The sequence below is a fragment of the Tenrec ecaudatus genome, chromosome 9 (genome assembly GCF_050624435.1).
Source record: "Tenrec ecaudatus isolate mTenEca1 chromosome 9, mTenEca1.hap1, whole genome shotgun sequence".
Taxonomy (NCBI): Eukaryota; Metazoa; Chordata; class Mammalia; order Afrosoricida; family Tenrecidae; genus Tenrec; species Tenrec ecaudatus.
Window position 1 is genome coordinate 84,512,890 of NC_134538.1, and position 16,031 is coordinate 84,528,920.

Sequence of the window (16,031 nt, forward strand, 5' to 3'; positions counted from 1 at the left end):
TGAACTGCTGTCCTTGTGGATCACAGCCCAAATAGTAACCACTAGGTCAACAGGGCTCCTTACAAAGGCAACATGGAGAAGAAAAGAGTATAAGTAAGCCTGAGAAACTCAAACCCACGTTGTTCAAGGACAGACTGTAAAGTTTCAACCTCACAGGAAGTCTCCCTTCTCACTGCCATCAAGTTGATACCAACTCATAGTGACCCTATAGAAAAGGTTAGGACTGCCCCTGTGAGTCTCTGAGATTTTAAGTAGAAAGCTCCATGTTTCTTTCCAGGAGCAACTGGTGGTTTCAAACTGCAGAACTTGTGGATCACAGCCCAATTCCTAATGACTATGTCACCAGGACTCCTTCGTCAAGCACCTACACCAAACCTCTCCCTCCTGTCATGTTCAAGGGTCAACTGTACACAAAAGCATAAGACAAAAATATTCCTGTCACTTGTCTCCAAACAAGCAGTTATCTATGTGAGATGTCAACTAAGTTCATGTGGAAGAAGCACACCATCATCGGTCACTGAAGGATTACAAGCTACACAATCGGAAGGCAAAGGAGGGATCAGTATCACAGCCTAAAATTGTGAGAATCTGGTGTTCAGAGGCAATGGATGGCAGTGGTCGCTCAAGATTCATCTGTGGAACTATATAGGACATAAAGACTCTGGAGAACTCCCCTATCTAAAATTGAGGGAGGGGGAGTAAGTAGTCACTAAACAGAGTGCTTGGGAGAGAGGAGCAGAGAAGATCAAAGGCTAAAATCTGACCTAACACTTAAAACCTTTGTCAGTAGATTCCCCTGTGATATGGGCTGGACCTGATATGGCTTCCAAAAATTTTTATTTGGTCTATACTGTTTACTTTGGCTTTTGTTTGTTCATCTTCGGGTGTATCTCAGAGGTGTTATGTCAATGGAGGTCACCGTCTTGAAACAGCATTACATGCATCTCTCTTTTTCAGTATAGGAAACCTAGGATTGATGAACCTAGAGAGACAGCAAATAGAATGAGGGGTTCGGGAGGGAGGGGGGTACCATGGTAGTGATGGGATAAAAGGGAAGTGATGTCAAGGAGTCCATGGAGACAAGGAATGTTTGGAAACTGATTGTGGTAGCAATCGTACATTCTACTTGGCATGATTAAAATTTGGAATGATATAAGTATTAAATTCCAACTAATAATGTTTTTAATATGCCAGTTAGGTAAGAGAAGGATGCAGCTGAAGTGTTGTAAGGTATATATTGACCAAAATGAAATGTATGGACCTACCTAGAATCCTGATTCTAAGAAACCAACTGTATGAAACAGTCATGGATTAAGATAAGAGAGCTGAACAATGACTGGCTATTAAAGGACACTGAGACATTTTATTAATTTTTAAATATGAATAGTATTGTGATTACTTTTTTAAATTGTCTATAGAGGAAAGAACTAAGAGGCAAAGGAGATTTATAGAGGTCTAAATAGAGGCATGGACACATTTAAATATATTTATATATGAGGATGGGGAAATAGATCTATGTGCATATATTTATAGATTTAGTATTAAGGCAGCAGATGGACATTGAGCCTTCACTCAAGTACTCCCTCAGTGCAAGAACACTTTGTTCTATTAAACTGGCATTCCATGATGCTCACCTTCCCGACACAATCGTTGAAGACAAAGCGGGTGAATAAGTAAATGTGGTGAAGAAAGCCGATGGTGCCCGGCTATCAAAAGTTATAGTGTCTGGGGTCATAAAGGTTTGAAAATAAATATGCGGCTATCTAGCTCAGAAGCAAAAAAATCCACATGGAAGAAGCACACCAGCCTGTGTGATCTCGAGGTGTCGATGGGATCAGGTATTAGGCACCAAAGAACAAAAATCCTATCATTGTGAATGAGGGGGGGTGCGTACTGGGGACCCAAGACCCATCTGTAGGCAACTGGACATCCCCTTACAGAAGGGTTGTGGGGAGGAGACGAGTCAGTCATGGTGCAGTATAGCAACAAAGAAACATACAACTTTCCTCTAGTTCTTTAATGCTTCCTCTCCCCCACTATCATGATTCCAATTCTACCTTACAAATCCAGCTGGACCAGAGTATGTACACTGGTACAGATAGGAAATGGAAACACAGGGAATCCAAGACAGATGAACCCCTCAGGACCAGTGGTGAGAGTGGCAATACCAGGAGGGTGGAGGGAAGATGGCGTAGTTAGGGGAAACCGAATACAAGGATCTACATATAACCCCCTGCCTGGGGAACAGACCATAGAAAAGTGGGTGAAGGGAGATGTCGGACAGTGTAAGGCATGACAAAATTATAATTATGTATAAATTACCAAAGGTTTATCAAGGTGGGGTGGGAAGGGAGGGGAAAAATGAGGAACTGATACCAAGAGCTCAAGTACAAAGAAAATGTTTTGAGAATGATGATGGCAATAAATGTACAAATGTGCTGAACAATGGATGTATGCATGGATTGTGATAAGTTGTATGAGGTCCCAATAAAATTATTTTTAAAAACATATTAAAGTATTTATAGTGAAAAATTATCAATGGAATTTGTTGTTTTAAATTAGCTCAAGAGATATAGATCAAAAAGTAGACTGGCCACCTGCTTGATAAATGCAGGAGATGGGTAATGGGTACATGAAAATTAGTTATCCAATTCTCTTGAGATTTTCCACAGTTAAGAGCTTTTGAAAGGACAGAAAAGAAAATACAAATGAAACATTCAATGAAATCCAAAACTGATCATTCTGGAATACAAGGGAAAAATTCATTATATAAGAAGTATTAAGAAAAAAATGGGGGAGGGTGGGAAGGGATGGTAAAGTGACAGAAAGCTAAGTAAGTAGGAGCAGGTGAGTAAATGCATTTCCCAGGTAAACATTCCTTACCTTAAGACACTGAACATACACATACCTTCAGCTCCTGAGCAGTCTGTTCAACTTTCAGTTCTAACGCTCTGTAACTCTCAAGGAGCACTTCCTTCTCAGTTTTAAGCTTTTCATTTTCTTCAATCAGTTTCTGGTCCTGCTTAATTTTCGCAAGGCTGACATTAGACCCTAAATTAAAGTCACCAGCAGCCAAACTTTCCCTGGTAAACAAATTCACTCATGAAACAAACAAACAAAGCTGAAAGCTATCAAAAATCTAAACTAAATTGGGCTTTTTACCCACAATATATTTTAAATTTTAAATTTAATATTTTATATGTTAAATTTGAAAACTAATCTAAAGCCTTGGTCTAGGTCAATATTAAAATATTTAAGACAAAGAATATTTTATAATTGAAGTCACACCTCAAAAATCAGATACAGAAACACAGGGAATCCAGGATGGATGATCCCTCCAGGAGCAGTAGTGAGAGTGGCGATATGGGGAGGGTTGAGGGAGGGTAGGGTAGAGAGAGGGAACCAATTACAGGGATCTATATATAACCTCCTCCCTGGGCAACGACAACAGAAAAGTGGGTGAAGGGAGATGTCGGACAGTGTAAGATATGACAGTAATTTATAAATGATCAAGGGTTCATGAGGGAGAGGGAAGAGGGGAAGGAGGGGGGGAAATGAGGAGCTGATGCCAAGGGCTTAAGTGGAGAGCAAATGTTTTGAGAATGATGAGGGCAACAAAAGTACAAATGTGCTTTACACAACTGATGTATGTAAGGATTGTAGTAAGAGTTGTATGCGTCCCCAATAAAATGATTTTAAAAGATCACATACAGAAGTATGTAAATGTTTCAGTACATATTAAAAATCTGGCTTTATGCTTCAAGGGCATAATTCCTAATTATCTAAACATGAACTGCTTTTGGAATAATCAAGTTCCGTAACAATACATTTTCATAGTGGCTGTTTTTGCTGAAAAATAAAAGCCAATTCATTAATAACTAAGATAATCTTTAAGTCACAGAAAAGAAAATTAAAAGCATGTTTAAAACTCTGGTTCTGCCTGAATTCTTCCCCTTTGTAATTCAAACTTAGGTAGAATAATAATTTTTTATAAATATATCAAAAGAATTGGCATGCAAGCTTTAAAGAAGTCAGGAATGATTTTTCTTTTAAACGTTTTTAGTAACAGTATTTCTGTTAAAGGAATAGATGTTGGAGAAAAATAGAAAAAATAAATCACCATCTTCCCAAATCATTGACATAGCTATAATTCCACCAATCTTACTTTGGAAATGTCATGTGATTTCCTGTATTATTTTCCATCTTCAAGTCCAGAGGCAGCCTCCCACTGGAGCGTCCCTTTGGCCTGCTGAAGGATGACTGGTTTGATCTGTGTCCCCACAAGGGAATGGGACTCTTGAGGTTCCGGAGAGGAAGCTGGCCAGCATCCGACTTTTTTTCCTCACAGATGTTAGTGCTCGAAGCTTGTTTGCATTTTTCTGCAAATCCTTTCTTTGCCACCTCTTCCCCTATGTCCACATTTCCATATTCAGCTTGGGCAACGACTGTTCCATCTTGATAGAGTGCTTTAATTCTCATTTTTATTTCCTTTTCAAAAATCAAGCTCCCTAAAAAGGTTCTGCCCTGAGAAATATAGGGGAAAAGACATAAATCTGGTATGGTAACATGTTTTTTTTCCTTCATGTTTTGCTTCTACCTAGTTCTCTAAAGGAACACATGTCTTCATTCTGAAAGCTGTATAATAACAGCCTTACCTTACAGTTGACTATTTTTATATGCAAATATACTTGTGCATATATATGAAATAATTCAGCTTACACACTTGCTAAAATCTTCCTTTCCAGAAGTAGTGCTAAAACCTACCTAACAGGACTGGAAAAGTTATAGACTAATACCAATAACTAAAGCAATCATATTTATAAATTTGAAAACATGTGCCAAACAATCTTGAATGATCTTTTTTTAAATCCAGCAGTTTGGCCCCATCTAAATAAAGTAGCATCCTCAGGCATTACATAGTAATCTCACTGGTATCTAAGAAAGGAGCTCATATGAATACAAAATGAACTTTTAAAAGAGCTTCATTTTGCTTTTAAGACATTCATACTCCGGTGTTAAAGATAAGAACAGGAGCGGATTCAACAACAGAAGCACCAAAAGTCAGCAATCTGAAACTGTGTTATTGTTAGGTGCCATCGAGCTGCTGGAAAATCCTAATCTCAAGACCATCATAAATAAAATAGGGCTTAAAGGGAAGACACACACACACACAAAGGGAAGACACACACACACACAAAGGGAAGACACACACACACACACAAAGGGAAGACACACACACACAAAGGGAAGACACACACACACACAAAGGGAAGACACACACACACACACAAAGGGAAGACACACACACACACACAAAGGGAAGACACAATTTCCAAAATTTTCTGTATTTGGGAGTTGCATTGTTTGGTTTGGTTTTTGTTTGTTCATATTAGGCTGTATCCCAGAACTGACCCTTCAGGAGAGAACAGAACTGCCTCAAAGGGTTGTCAATTGGCTCAACTGTAATCAATTATCTTTTTTCTTAATCAAACGCCAAATACAAATATTTGCATATAATACCACCTATTAGAACTCTGAGGCATAAAGTATGCTCAAAAGCTGAGTGTACTCTTTCAATTCCAAAGCTTTTTTTTTTTGACTCATGTTTACCTCAATTACTATTAATTTGCATTACCTTACTCAGTGGTTCTCAACCTTCCTAAAGCCGCAACCCTTTCATACATTTCCTCATGTTGTGGTGACCCCAAACCATAAAATTATTTTTGTTGCAACCTCATAACTGTAATTTTGCTACTGTTATGAATTGGGTGACCCCAGTGAAAGGGTCATTCAACCGTTCCCAAAGGGTCGCAACCTGCAGGTTGAGAACCACTGCCTTACATACTATAGAACTGGCAAAGGACTTGAGTTCTAGTTTTGACTGATCTACTTAGCTTCATGGCTATAAATAAGTCACTTGTTTTAGACAACAATTTACTTATTTTTAAAGTAACAGGTTGAGAACAAAAGAATTCTAATAAAGTCTATAAATAGGCCAAGATTCTAGGCATGCAGGAGATTCAAAATAAGCCTTTATCTTGACCAAAGCATTTATATTAACAAAGAAAGTTATAAACTTTAGGCTTTAAAATGAAATTTTAGGATATAATTTTATCATCCGATTTACTCTATAGAAGTGAAAGTATGAATCCAATATATGAGAATATATCTTACAAATAACTATAGAACAGACAAAATTATTTTTTACAAAAGAGAAAACTACAAGTTTTCTACATTTTAGACTCTCCTTAAAAATACCAATTAAATTGTTCACATTAGCCACTTGAGCTGTAGTAACACTGAGCACCTGATCCCAACTCCTAACTACAGATAGCCTATCGGACAGAGTGGAAACTGTTCCACAAAACTGCCAAGACTATAAATCGTTATGGAAGCAAACAGTCTGTCTTCTCCTGTGAAATACTGGTGGATCTGAACTTTCAACCCTGAGATTAGCAACCCAATGTTTAACCCACTGTGCCACGATGGTGCCTCATTATTGCCTACTACATTTAAAAGGAAGTGAAATTTTTATAAAACTACTCAAAAGTTATCTGGTTTACTTTTCTCAGGAATAAGTTACCCCAAAATTAAACCCACTGGCCTAAGGTTGGCTGTAAATCTTGAGAGAAACAGACAGCTACAACTTTTCCCCTCAGAGTTGCTGGTGTGTTCAAACTACCTAGCTTATAGTTGGCAGCCAAGTGCCTGAACCCCTGTACCTCCATGGTTCCTCAGGAGATTACCAACCCAAAGTTCATAGGAATTATGATGACCTAGAATGTAAGGTAACAGGACACCACTGACAAACACTAATCAACCGGTGGAGGAGCCCCTGCCACAATAATACCCGATTAAATAAAACTCCACTTACAAGTCGTGTTATTTATGACTAGAGCTAGTTTTAAAATCACTTGTATTTAAAATTCCTCAAAAGCAAACAATAACAGAATAATTGTTATTTGCCACTTTCTCTATCATATTACTATTAAATTTTCAGTCAGAACTTTTACATTTACATTTACTCACTTTATAGATCACCCTATCTGTTCAAGAACCTTTCCATAGTAAAAGCGAATACAAATTCATAATTACTTCTAAATTATTCTGTAATTATTTTCATTAACTTATTCATGCCTTTAAATCAAACAAAATTAATGAGATTTAACTACGCTTGTAATTTATTTCAAGTTTGTGATTTTAATGTCATTAATAAACAAATGTAAAATCGTGACTTGCCTGATCAAACTGGGTAACTTCTTGGCCAGAAGGAATTTGGAGTCCCCAGAGTCTGTACTTTTTAGCGACACTGGAAAACTGCAGCTCCAAAGGAATCTCAACTATATCAGATCGATTTAGAATTTCAGTATTTCCATAGTCAACGTACCTCACCAGACACTGGAAAAAGAATACTGATACTGAACTTCAATTAAATATAGCCAAAGAAACCATTAATTTACTGATTCCTTTTGATTATCTTTAGTCAAAATAGCATTTTATCTAAAACTAACAAAAATCATTCATAAATAGAGTGCTAGATATAACTTCAAAACAACGAAATCCACAGTTCATATCAGTGATGTCTGTATTTAGTACTAATTGAATTCTACCTGTAACATTTTATATTTTAGCTTTCTTTTGTTTTTTAAACAACTAGTACTTTAAATAACCCTAAGTCCATGGTGTTTATGATCCTCTTCTCTCTCTCCTAATGTTAAAATTAATCAATATCCTTAAGTTCTAGTTGAAAAAAAGTAAGACCTGAAAAGAAAGACAAAATTAATCAAACTTCCTTTGATAAAACTGTACCCACTCCAGCTACCAGACCTTAGAACAGTGATTCTCAACTTTCCTAATGCTGTGACCCTTTAATACAGTTCCTGATGTTGTGGTGACCCCCTCAACCATAAAATTTTTTCATTGCTACTTCATAACTGTCATTTTGCTACTATTATGAATTGGGCAACCCCTGTGAACCCCTGCCATAGAAACAACTCATATTCATCCTTGCCACTGATCTTTAGTGTCTTTAATAAAAATGTACAAGGTCAAAAGCTACCTTGCCCCTTAACTTATTTTAATTTAAAGTGAAAAGCCATCTTGCCCCTCCATTTAAGAAGCAAAATCAAATCCAAGAGCAAAATATCATGTCCAATTGTCAAACTACAGGGTAAAGTTCTCTATTGTGGTTGGCAGCCTCCCTATCAGTGCTGATTGATGAGGTCCCATCCACCGTGGGCTCAGGTGTCTGTGACCCATAGGACACTGTCTATTAGAAAGGTACCTCTGATAGTGCTGCATCACAACATTTAGAGAAGAATCCAAGTTACTGGAAGCATTAAATTGCTTCATCTTATCACTCTATTATACCAAGAAAATACATGGGAAATATATTACACTATGAATGTTATATATTATAATACTATATTTAAGTCTAGGAAATTAATTGTAGCTAAGACACTGAAGGGAAGCCTTCAGAAATGCTAGTACCCAACTGCAACCTGCAACTGCCAAGCAATACTCAACGTCCTCGCTCAAATCTCCTTAAAGATGGTCCACAGCTCAGAATGTAAAACAGGAAATAGTTAAGGATCCGTTTTTAATATTTCCTTTCTTTTCTATTGAGGTTTTTTGCTTTACTGTTATGTTTTTTGTTTGTTATAATGTCTTTCTGTATATAAAATCAAGGATAGGTACGCCTGTAGCTATAGTAACTGAATTAATGGTCCCTGGGGCATGGCAGAGAAGGTTGGGGAAATGGGAAGTTAACAATGATGAGCACAAGAATTAAGAAAAGGTTCTAACACGGATTGTGGTGGTGATTGTACAGCTTTCCTTGATGTGATGGAACGACTGAGTTGTATGATACGTGAATGACATGGTAAAGAGGCAGGGGAGGCCAAGCGTCATTCTGGATAAAAAATGCTATATATATAAACATGTACTAGGTTGGATGTTATTTTTAAATAAATAGCTAAATACAAAGAAATGCATCACCTTTAATGTCTGAGATTTAAGTTATGAGATTATTAGCATCAATCCAATATATTTAATTTCAGGATCAATCGGACGTTATTTTCTGAACTTTAAAAGTTACCCAATACTAAGAACTAAACATTATTAAGACCTGAAGATACAAAGAAACAACCAAAGATCTCTCTGGTCACCAAAGCTAATCTGCAAATAATTGTCATCTAGACTGCACAATCTCAGGTGCAACAATTTAAGTGCAGAAGAACAGTCCTGAATCTTAGCCTCATTTTGGGGGGTTTTGTTTTTGAAGGGAAGTGAAAGAAATAAAACCAATTAACTGTTTTGTATTCATTATAAAAGGAAAGCAATGGTTTAATCATTAATCATTTCGCTGAACTGCCTCAGGTAACTGCTATGAATCATCAAAGAAGGGCTAGATGAGCATCCGATCTGGGGCCTGCAATACAGATCCACTAGTCAAAAGAACTGAACACTGATTTCTTGCCTTCTCATCATTGATGACTTTCAGTACTTTGCATCTGTACCAACATTTATCTTCAGAAAACAGTCCCCCATAAATCTATGAGAAAACAAAAGTAAATTTTCAGTATTAAAGAAGTAAAGCATAAAGGTTGCCATTAGTCAGTAAGCACTTCATACATAACTTAATGTATAAACACAATGTAACAGCTATTTCCATCATTCTATGGCCGTAGCCATAAGTTAGGAAGTAACAGAACAAGATTCACTCTCAAGACAATTTGACTTCAGAGTCCCTTATGCTATTCTGGTGCTCAGAATATTAGAAAGAGACAAAAAGTTTATAATATTAAAAGTTTAAAATTATTATCTCAACATGTAGCTGAAACAACTACTTTTAAATGTTTTTATTCACCAAGTGTCTTTTTTTTTCTTTTCCCCCCACCCCTTCCTCCCCGCTCCCTCACCAAGTCTTTAATTCTAATTTTCAAGTATATAGGAATCTATATTTCCCACCAGTCAAGGACAACTTTTATACCTTTTTAGTTTAAGCATAAGGACTTCAGTTTGCAAAAGAAGATAAAATTAAATAAGACCCTCAGTGGTGAACTTTCATTCTATTTTAAATTCCTAATTCAGTTTTAACTATGTTTAAAGAAAAAGCAGAGAGAATGATATTTTAAATAATAGCTTCTCGATATCAATTTTTGGGAATGGATCATTCTGTGAGGAGAGGGACTCTCCTATGTACTATGTGGTATTTAGCAGCAAACCTCCTTGACTACCCACAAAATGCAAGTAAGACTCCTCCAGGTGTGAGAAACAAAACGGTCTCTGGAAATTGCCAAACGTGGACTGTGAGGGAGAGGGATACAAAAGCATAGATTATTTAATGAGGACAATAATGTCCCCAGGAAAAGTGCTTCTAGAGGTTAAGATTAAAAATGTCTTAAATATCTTACAATGGTTTGAAGGCCTCTAAAACTCAACAAGCCTATTCAACAACATAAACAGATACCCAGTATACCTGCAATAGCCAAAATTTCACAGGGAATGGGGAGAGAAAATTTGGGAAACTATAAATCCTATAAAGGCCTAATATCTACGTTTTATAAAATACTTCCACAACTTTCCTGCAAAAAGACAAACAACCTGATCAAAACTGGGTAAAGAACTCGAATGAACAATTCACAAATAAACAAACAACACACATGAGAAGAAGCTCAAAATGTCATTAACCATTAGAGAAAAGCAAATTGAAAGCAAAATAAAGAGACCATTTTACCCCTATTAGAATGTCAATAAGAAAAGTATGTGTTGGCAGGGTTTTGTAGACTGGTAAAGCTACTGTTAAAAAAAAAAAGGCAATTCAGCAGTTCCTCCAAGGTTGAACCAGGGAACCACCGTGTATGTCCCAGCAACTCCTCTCTCAGATGTGTACCCAAAAACTTGAAACCAGCAACCCTCAACAGACATCTGTACACTAATGTTCGCTGCAGCGGTATTCATCCACCAGTGATGAGGTGGAAACAGATGAATGGAGGAACAAAATGTAGTATACACATCCAATGGAATATTACTCAGCCCTAAAGAGTAATGAAGTCCTGAGAAGACATCATTCTGAGCCAAGTAAGTCAGATACAAAAGCATAAAGAATATATAGACTATTACCTATGTAAATTAAACAACTATATAGCATCTAAAAGTAATTAGGGGAGCCAGAAGTAGTTTGGGGAAGGGAAGTATTAGCCGAAACATAGTCTTAAGATATGTAAATAAAAAATAAAAAAAAAGATATGTAAATAAAGACAACATTTTCATGGGGAATGAGACCACTAGTGGAGAAATGTCTACACTTCTTAGTGAGAGTATAAAATTAATTTAAAATGTGTCACATTCAAATAAGAAAAGTTCACAGATTTCTTTTAAGCAAAAGTAATACAAAGGTGGAACTTAAAACCCTTCAATTCCCCAAAGTATTAAAATGCAAATTGATTCAGATACGCAAATACTAGGTGTTCAAATAGCATTTAATTCAATTCCTTGAACTAACACTCAACACATGGAAGGCAAAAAAGTAGGCACTAATGACATGACACTGTCTCGATAGGTTCAGTGGGAAAACTAGCCGTCATATCCAATTTCAATCTCAGCAAAAAGCCCACTCTTTCATTAAGGTATTGTAATGATTCACAAACATCACTAACGTGGTATAAGGCCAGTGACAAATATAACTAAGTTGGCCTAAGGCAAAGGTGAATATAGTCATATGTGAGGTATGCATACAAGGACAGAGCTGGGACCAGTAGAGGAACCTAATGTTCTCTTGGTTTTACCAACACCACATACAGCAAAATTCACCCTTGGTAGACCATCTCAGAATAGCCTCAGAACTATACTATTCCATTACCTCATAATTCCATTTCCCAGGAACTTTTTGAAACTCTTTTATATAGTCACTCCCCTTATACCTGGTCCCAATCCCTTCCCCCATCACCCTACTATGTATAGTAAGTACATGGCCAGCCTATGTGTTGAGAGGGAAAGAACCACCTGGTCACGCAAAAACAAAGCAAAACAAAAAGCAAACCCCACCAAGCTCACTGCCATTGCATCAATGTCGACTCATAGAGATCCGGCAGGGCAGGGGAGAACCGCCCCTGTGGGTTTCCGAGATGGTGGCCTCTTTTAACGGGAGTGGAACGACTCATCTTTCTCCTGAGGAACAGGTGTTGGCCATTAGCAATCTAACACATAACCACTATGCCACCAGCACTCCTACTTGGTCACTAAGAGCACATAAGCATAGACAATCAGATGTGGATTAATACTCATTTATAATCAGAAGCTTATTTTTGAAATTAGCTTGAATTTTCCGTAGAGAACTTTATTGTGCATACAACAGAGGAAAAGGAGGTTATGTTAATAGGTTTGTGGTTACATTTGGGGCTGCTAACCACAAATTGGGCAACAACAGGCAGTTTGAAACCACCAATGGCTCCTTGGGAGAAAGACGGAGCTTTCTACTTCCATAAAGAGTTACTCTCCGAACCCCACCAGGGCAGTTCTACTCTGATCCATAGGGTCACTAAGTGTCAGCATCGACTTGATAGAAATGAGTTGTGTTGTTTCCAAGTAAAATCACATACCCTATCAGATCTGATGCTCAGCTCTGGACCACCTTTGTCTTTCCTTTCAAACTACTTTTTGTACATTTTTTCATGCCATTGGAATTTTAACCATTTAAAACAAAACTTGTTCAGACACATGACTAAAAGAAACCAAAGCGCATTAATGGGGATAAAAAGGAACACTTCCCACCACATGCCTTCTGAAAACGAGTTTACATTTACTGTCTGCAAATAGGGACAAGGGGACTTCACAAAGTTCACAGGAAAATGGGCTATGAGTTGGGCAGCTCGGTTCGAACCACCAGCCACTCCTTGGGAGAAAGATAGGCGTTCTGCTACCAGAAAGAGTCACAGCCTCAGAAACCCAGAGCAGTTCTACTCAGTCCTATAAGGTCACTAAAAGTCAGAACTGACTCAATGGCAGTGAGCTTATCCTACACCTTAATCCATAAGCGCATACAGAAATCCACTTCACTCATTTAAATAACAAGGATCAGGAAGAGGGTAAGGTAAACCAGGCACCCAGGGCACAAAATCCCAGGAGGCACTTACTCTCAAACTTCTGCATCTGTAAGACAGGCACTGTGATGACCAGTGAGTGCCTCTCTAAGAGCAAGGTGTGGAGTCCCCAAGATTTAAGGACTCCCTCATATTCGGGTACTAACTTAGCACTTGAATTTGAGAGCGATCCTCCTAAGTTTTGCACTTGTCTTACCATAGTATAAAACCAAACCAAACCCACTACCATCCAGTCAATGCTGATTCACTGTGCCCTTATATAGTCACTCTCCTTATACCTGGTCCCAATCCCTTCCCCCTATAACCCTACTATGTATAGTAAGTACATGGCCAGCCTATGTGTTGAGAGGGAAAGAACCACCTGGTCACGCAAAAACAAAACAAACTCCACCAATGTCGACTCATAGAGATCTGGCAGGACAGGGGAGAACTGCCCCTGTGGGTTTCTGAGACTTATCTTATTAAGGGAGTAGAAAGCCTCCTCTTTTTCCCAAGGAGCAGCTGGTGGTTTTGACCTGCTGTTCTTGTGGTTGGCAGCCCAATGTGCAACCACTACCCCACTCGGGCTCTTCCACCACAGTACATGCCTTAAAAGTGGCTAGTTTTCCAACCTAAGGATTTCACTCAAATGTATTAGTTATTCCAATGTAAGGTCGCAGTTAAGAAGTTGGGTTCTGTGATACCCGCATTGGAATACTTGCTCCCTCATTAACTATCTGGTAACTTTCAAAAAGTTACCCTGGCTGTATCTCAATTTCAAAAAAAGGGGGAAATAAAATGATCTCTAACTCACAGGGTTGTTAATGCTTAGAATGTTCTTTGATTCGATAAATGCTAGCCACTATTACTACTATTGTTGTAATATATTCAAAATGCTTAGTATTTCTAGTTTTGCCTATTACAGAAAATGCTGTGGTGAAGGGAACCAATTGCAATGATCAATGTGTAGCTACCATGCCCCACCCCCAGAAGGGGGATAAACAACAGAAACGTGGGTAAAGGGAGACAGTGGATGGTGTAAGATATGAAAATAACAGTTACGTATAATTTATCAAACGTTCACGAGAATGGGAGGGTGGAGGGAGGGAGGGAAAAAAGAGAAGCTGATACCAAGGGCTCAAGTAGAAAGAAAATGCTTTGAAAATGATGAAATGGCAACATATGTTCAAATGTTCTAGATCCAATTGATGTATAGATCGTTATAAGAGCTTTAAGTGCCCTCGATAAAATATTAAAAACAGAGAAAATACTGTGGTGAACTATTTACAAAAACATCTCTGTATGTGCTTTATACAATTGATGTATGTATGGAAGGTGATAAATGTGAGCCCCCAATAAAATGATTAAAATAATACATCTCTGTACACTTTTTGAAATGTCTAGAGAATAAAATCTTGGCAAATAAATTGATATATCCAAGACTCCGTTGTTGCTTTTGTTGTGCATGTTTTTGTGTGAATGTATGTATGTTTCCTTCCATGTTGGATCATGTGGTAACTTTGTGTTTAATTGTTCAGTGAACTGTAAGACTGTTTTCCAAAACGGAGAAATCATTTCCCATTCCCATCAGCAGTTGGTCAGGGCTCTGATTTCTCATCCTTACCAACACTTAGGTGACGTTTTTATTCTAACCATTCTGATGGGTGTGAAGCAGTATCTCATTGTGGTTTTGATTTGCATCTCCTGGTGACTAATGATGCTGAGCGTCTTTTCACCTGCATATTAGACAGTTATCTATTTGAATGAATATATTTACTAAGGCTGCAATTAAAGGATATAAGCACAGGTAAATACAATATTCTTACATAAATAAGGAAGCTAGCAGGAGAGATAGAATAATCATACCCATAAATACACTCACCTTCTTTGAATCAAGATTCCCAAAAACAGAGTTGGCATGGGGACAAACTTCAGACAATGAGCAACCAATCTTCACAATATCCTTATTTCTATTGATACTCTATAATGAAAAAACAGTATGGGATTCTAAGAGATATTATTTTACTACAATGCAAAGCAATTGAAAATTTTACTAGTATATTTTTTAAAAAGGTGGAAGTATTAGAAATTAAATCAAATACTTACGTCACATCATTTAAGTAAGCTCTAAGAAATGGGACTGCGCTACAGAAAAAGGTTACTCCCAACGAGTTCATATTACTTAGAATTCAGACCAAGGTACCAAATATCATTAAATCAAATGGAATCATTGTACATCTAAAATAGACACTGGATTTCAAAAAGGTAAAAGACTTAATATTATTTCATACTGAAATGTTAAATGTTAGATCTACTAGATTAAATATTAGTATATGTTTCCTTTTTTACCTTTCACTTTTCCTTTGGAATTTTTTTAATGTGGCTTAGAAAAAAATTTTAATTAGTTGGGAAACTTTCTACTGGAAGGCACTAGTCTAGAAAATCTTAAAACTAAGATTTCCAATATAGTTACCTTAAACATACACTTTATCATCCACCTACAGACACTCTTGAGAGTAACAAAGATACTATTAACACAGAGTCACTGAGCATAGACTTAAAATACGTAGAAACCCTTTCAGTGGCTAATTTTGTACATTCAAGGGATAATAGAAGCATTTTGGTGCTGTACTTTGTTATCCGGGCTTAGAACCAATTCATTATGGTTTGATCCCCTACTGAGAATGTGCTTTTCTACCCCAGATACAGTACTAAATCAGAATAGACATAATATATGTAGATGTTGTCGAAATGAGTTTAACTGTGGCAGCAAAAGACCTCCTCAGTGGAGGTCAAACCAGAAATGAACCTCAGGTGTCTCTAATGTGGGAAGCTGGTTAAACCACGGAGTCTGCTTTACTGTGTACGGAGTGCTACTGCAAATTCTCTGCACGTGCTCAAACCAGAATGAATAACGCAGTGAGAAGTCCTGCTTTGTGTTTAAAATTG

The 16,031-nt window shown here is 37.4% G+C and overlaps 1 protein-coding gene across 3 annotated transcripts in view; it reads right to left on the bottom strand.

Annotated features, from left to right (window-relative positions):
• Positions 1–16,031, bottom strand: part of STK31 (serine/threonine kinase 31) — an 83,783-nt gene that overhangs the window by 65,636 nt on the left and 2,116 nt on the right. For all 3 annotated transcript variants that reach the window (XM_075558288.1, XM_075558286.1, XM_075558285.1), the window contains exons 4-8: positions 14,965–15,063; positions 9,479–9,553; positions 7,240–7,398; positions 4,166–4,524; positions 2,909–3,083 (exon numbers count right to left, since the gene is read on the bottom strand). In XM_075558288.1, the coding sequence (XP_075414403.1) occupies positions 2,909–3,083; positions 4,166–4,524; positions 7,240–7,398; positions 9,479–9,553; positions 14,965–15,063 (867 nt within the window). The remainder of the gene's footprint in view (positions 1–2,908; positions 3,084–4,165; positions 4,525–7,239; positions 7,399–9,478; positions 9,554–14,964; positions 15,064–16,031) is intronic.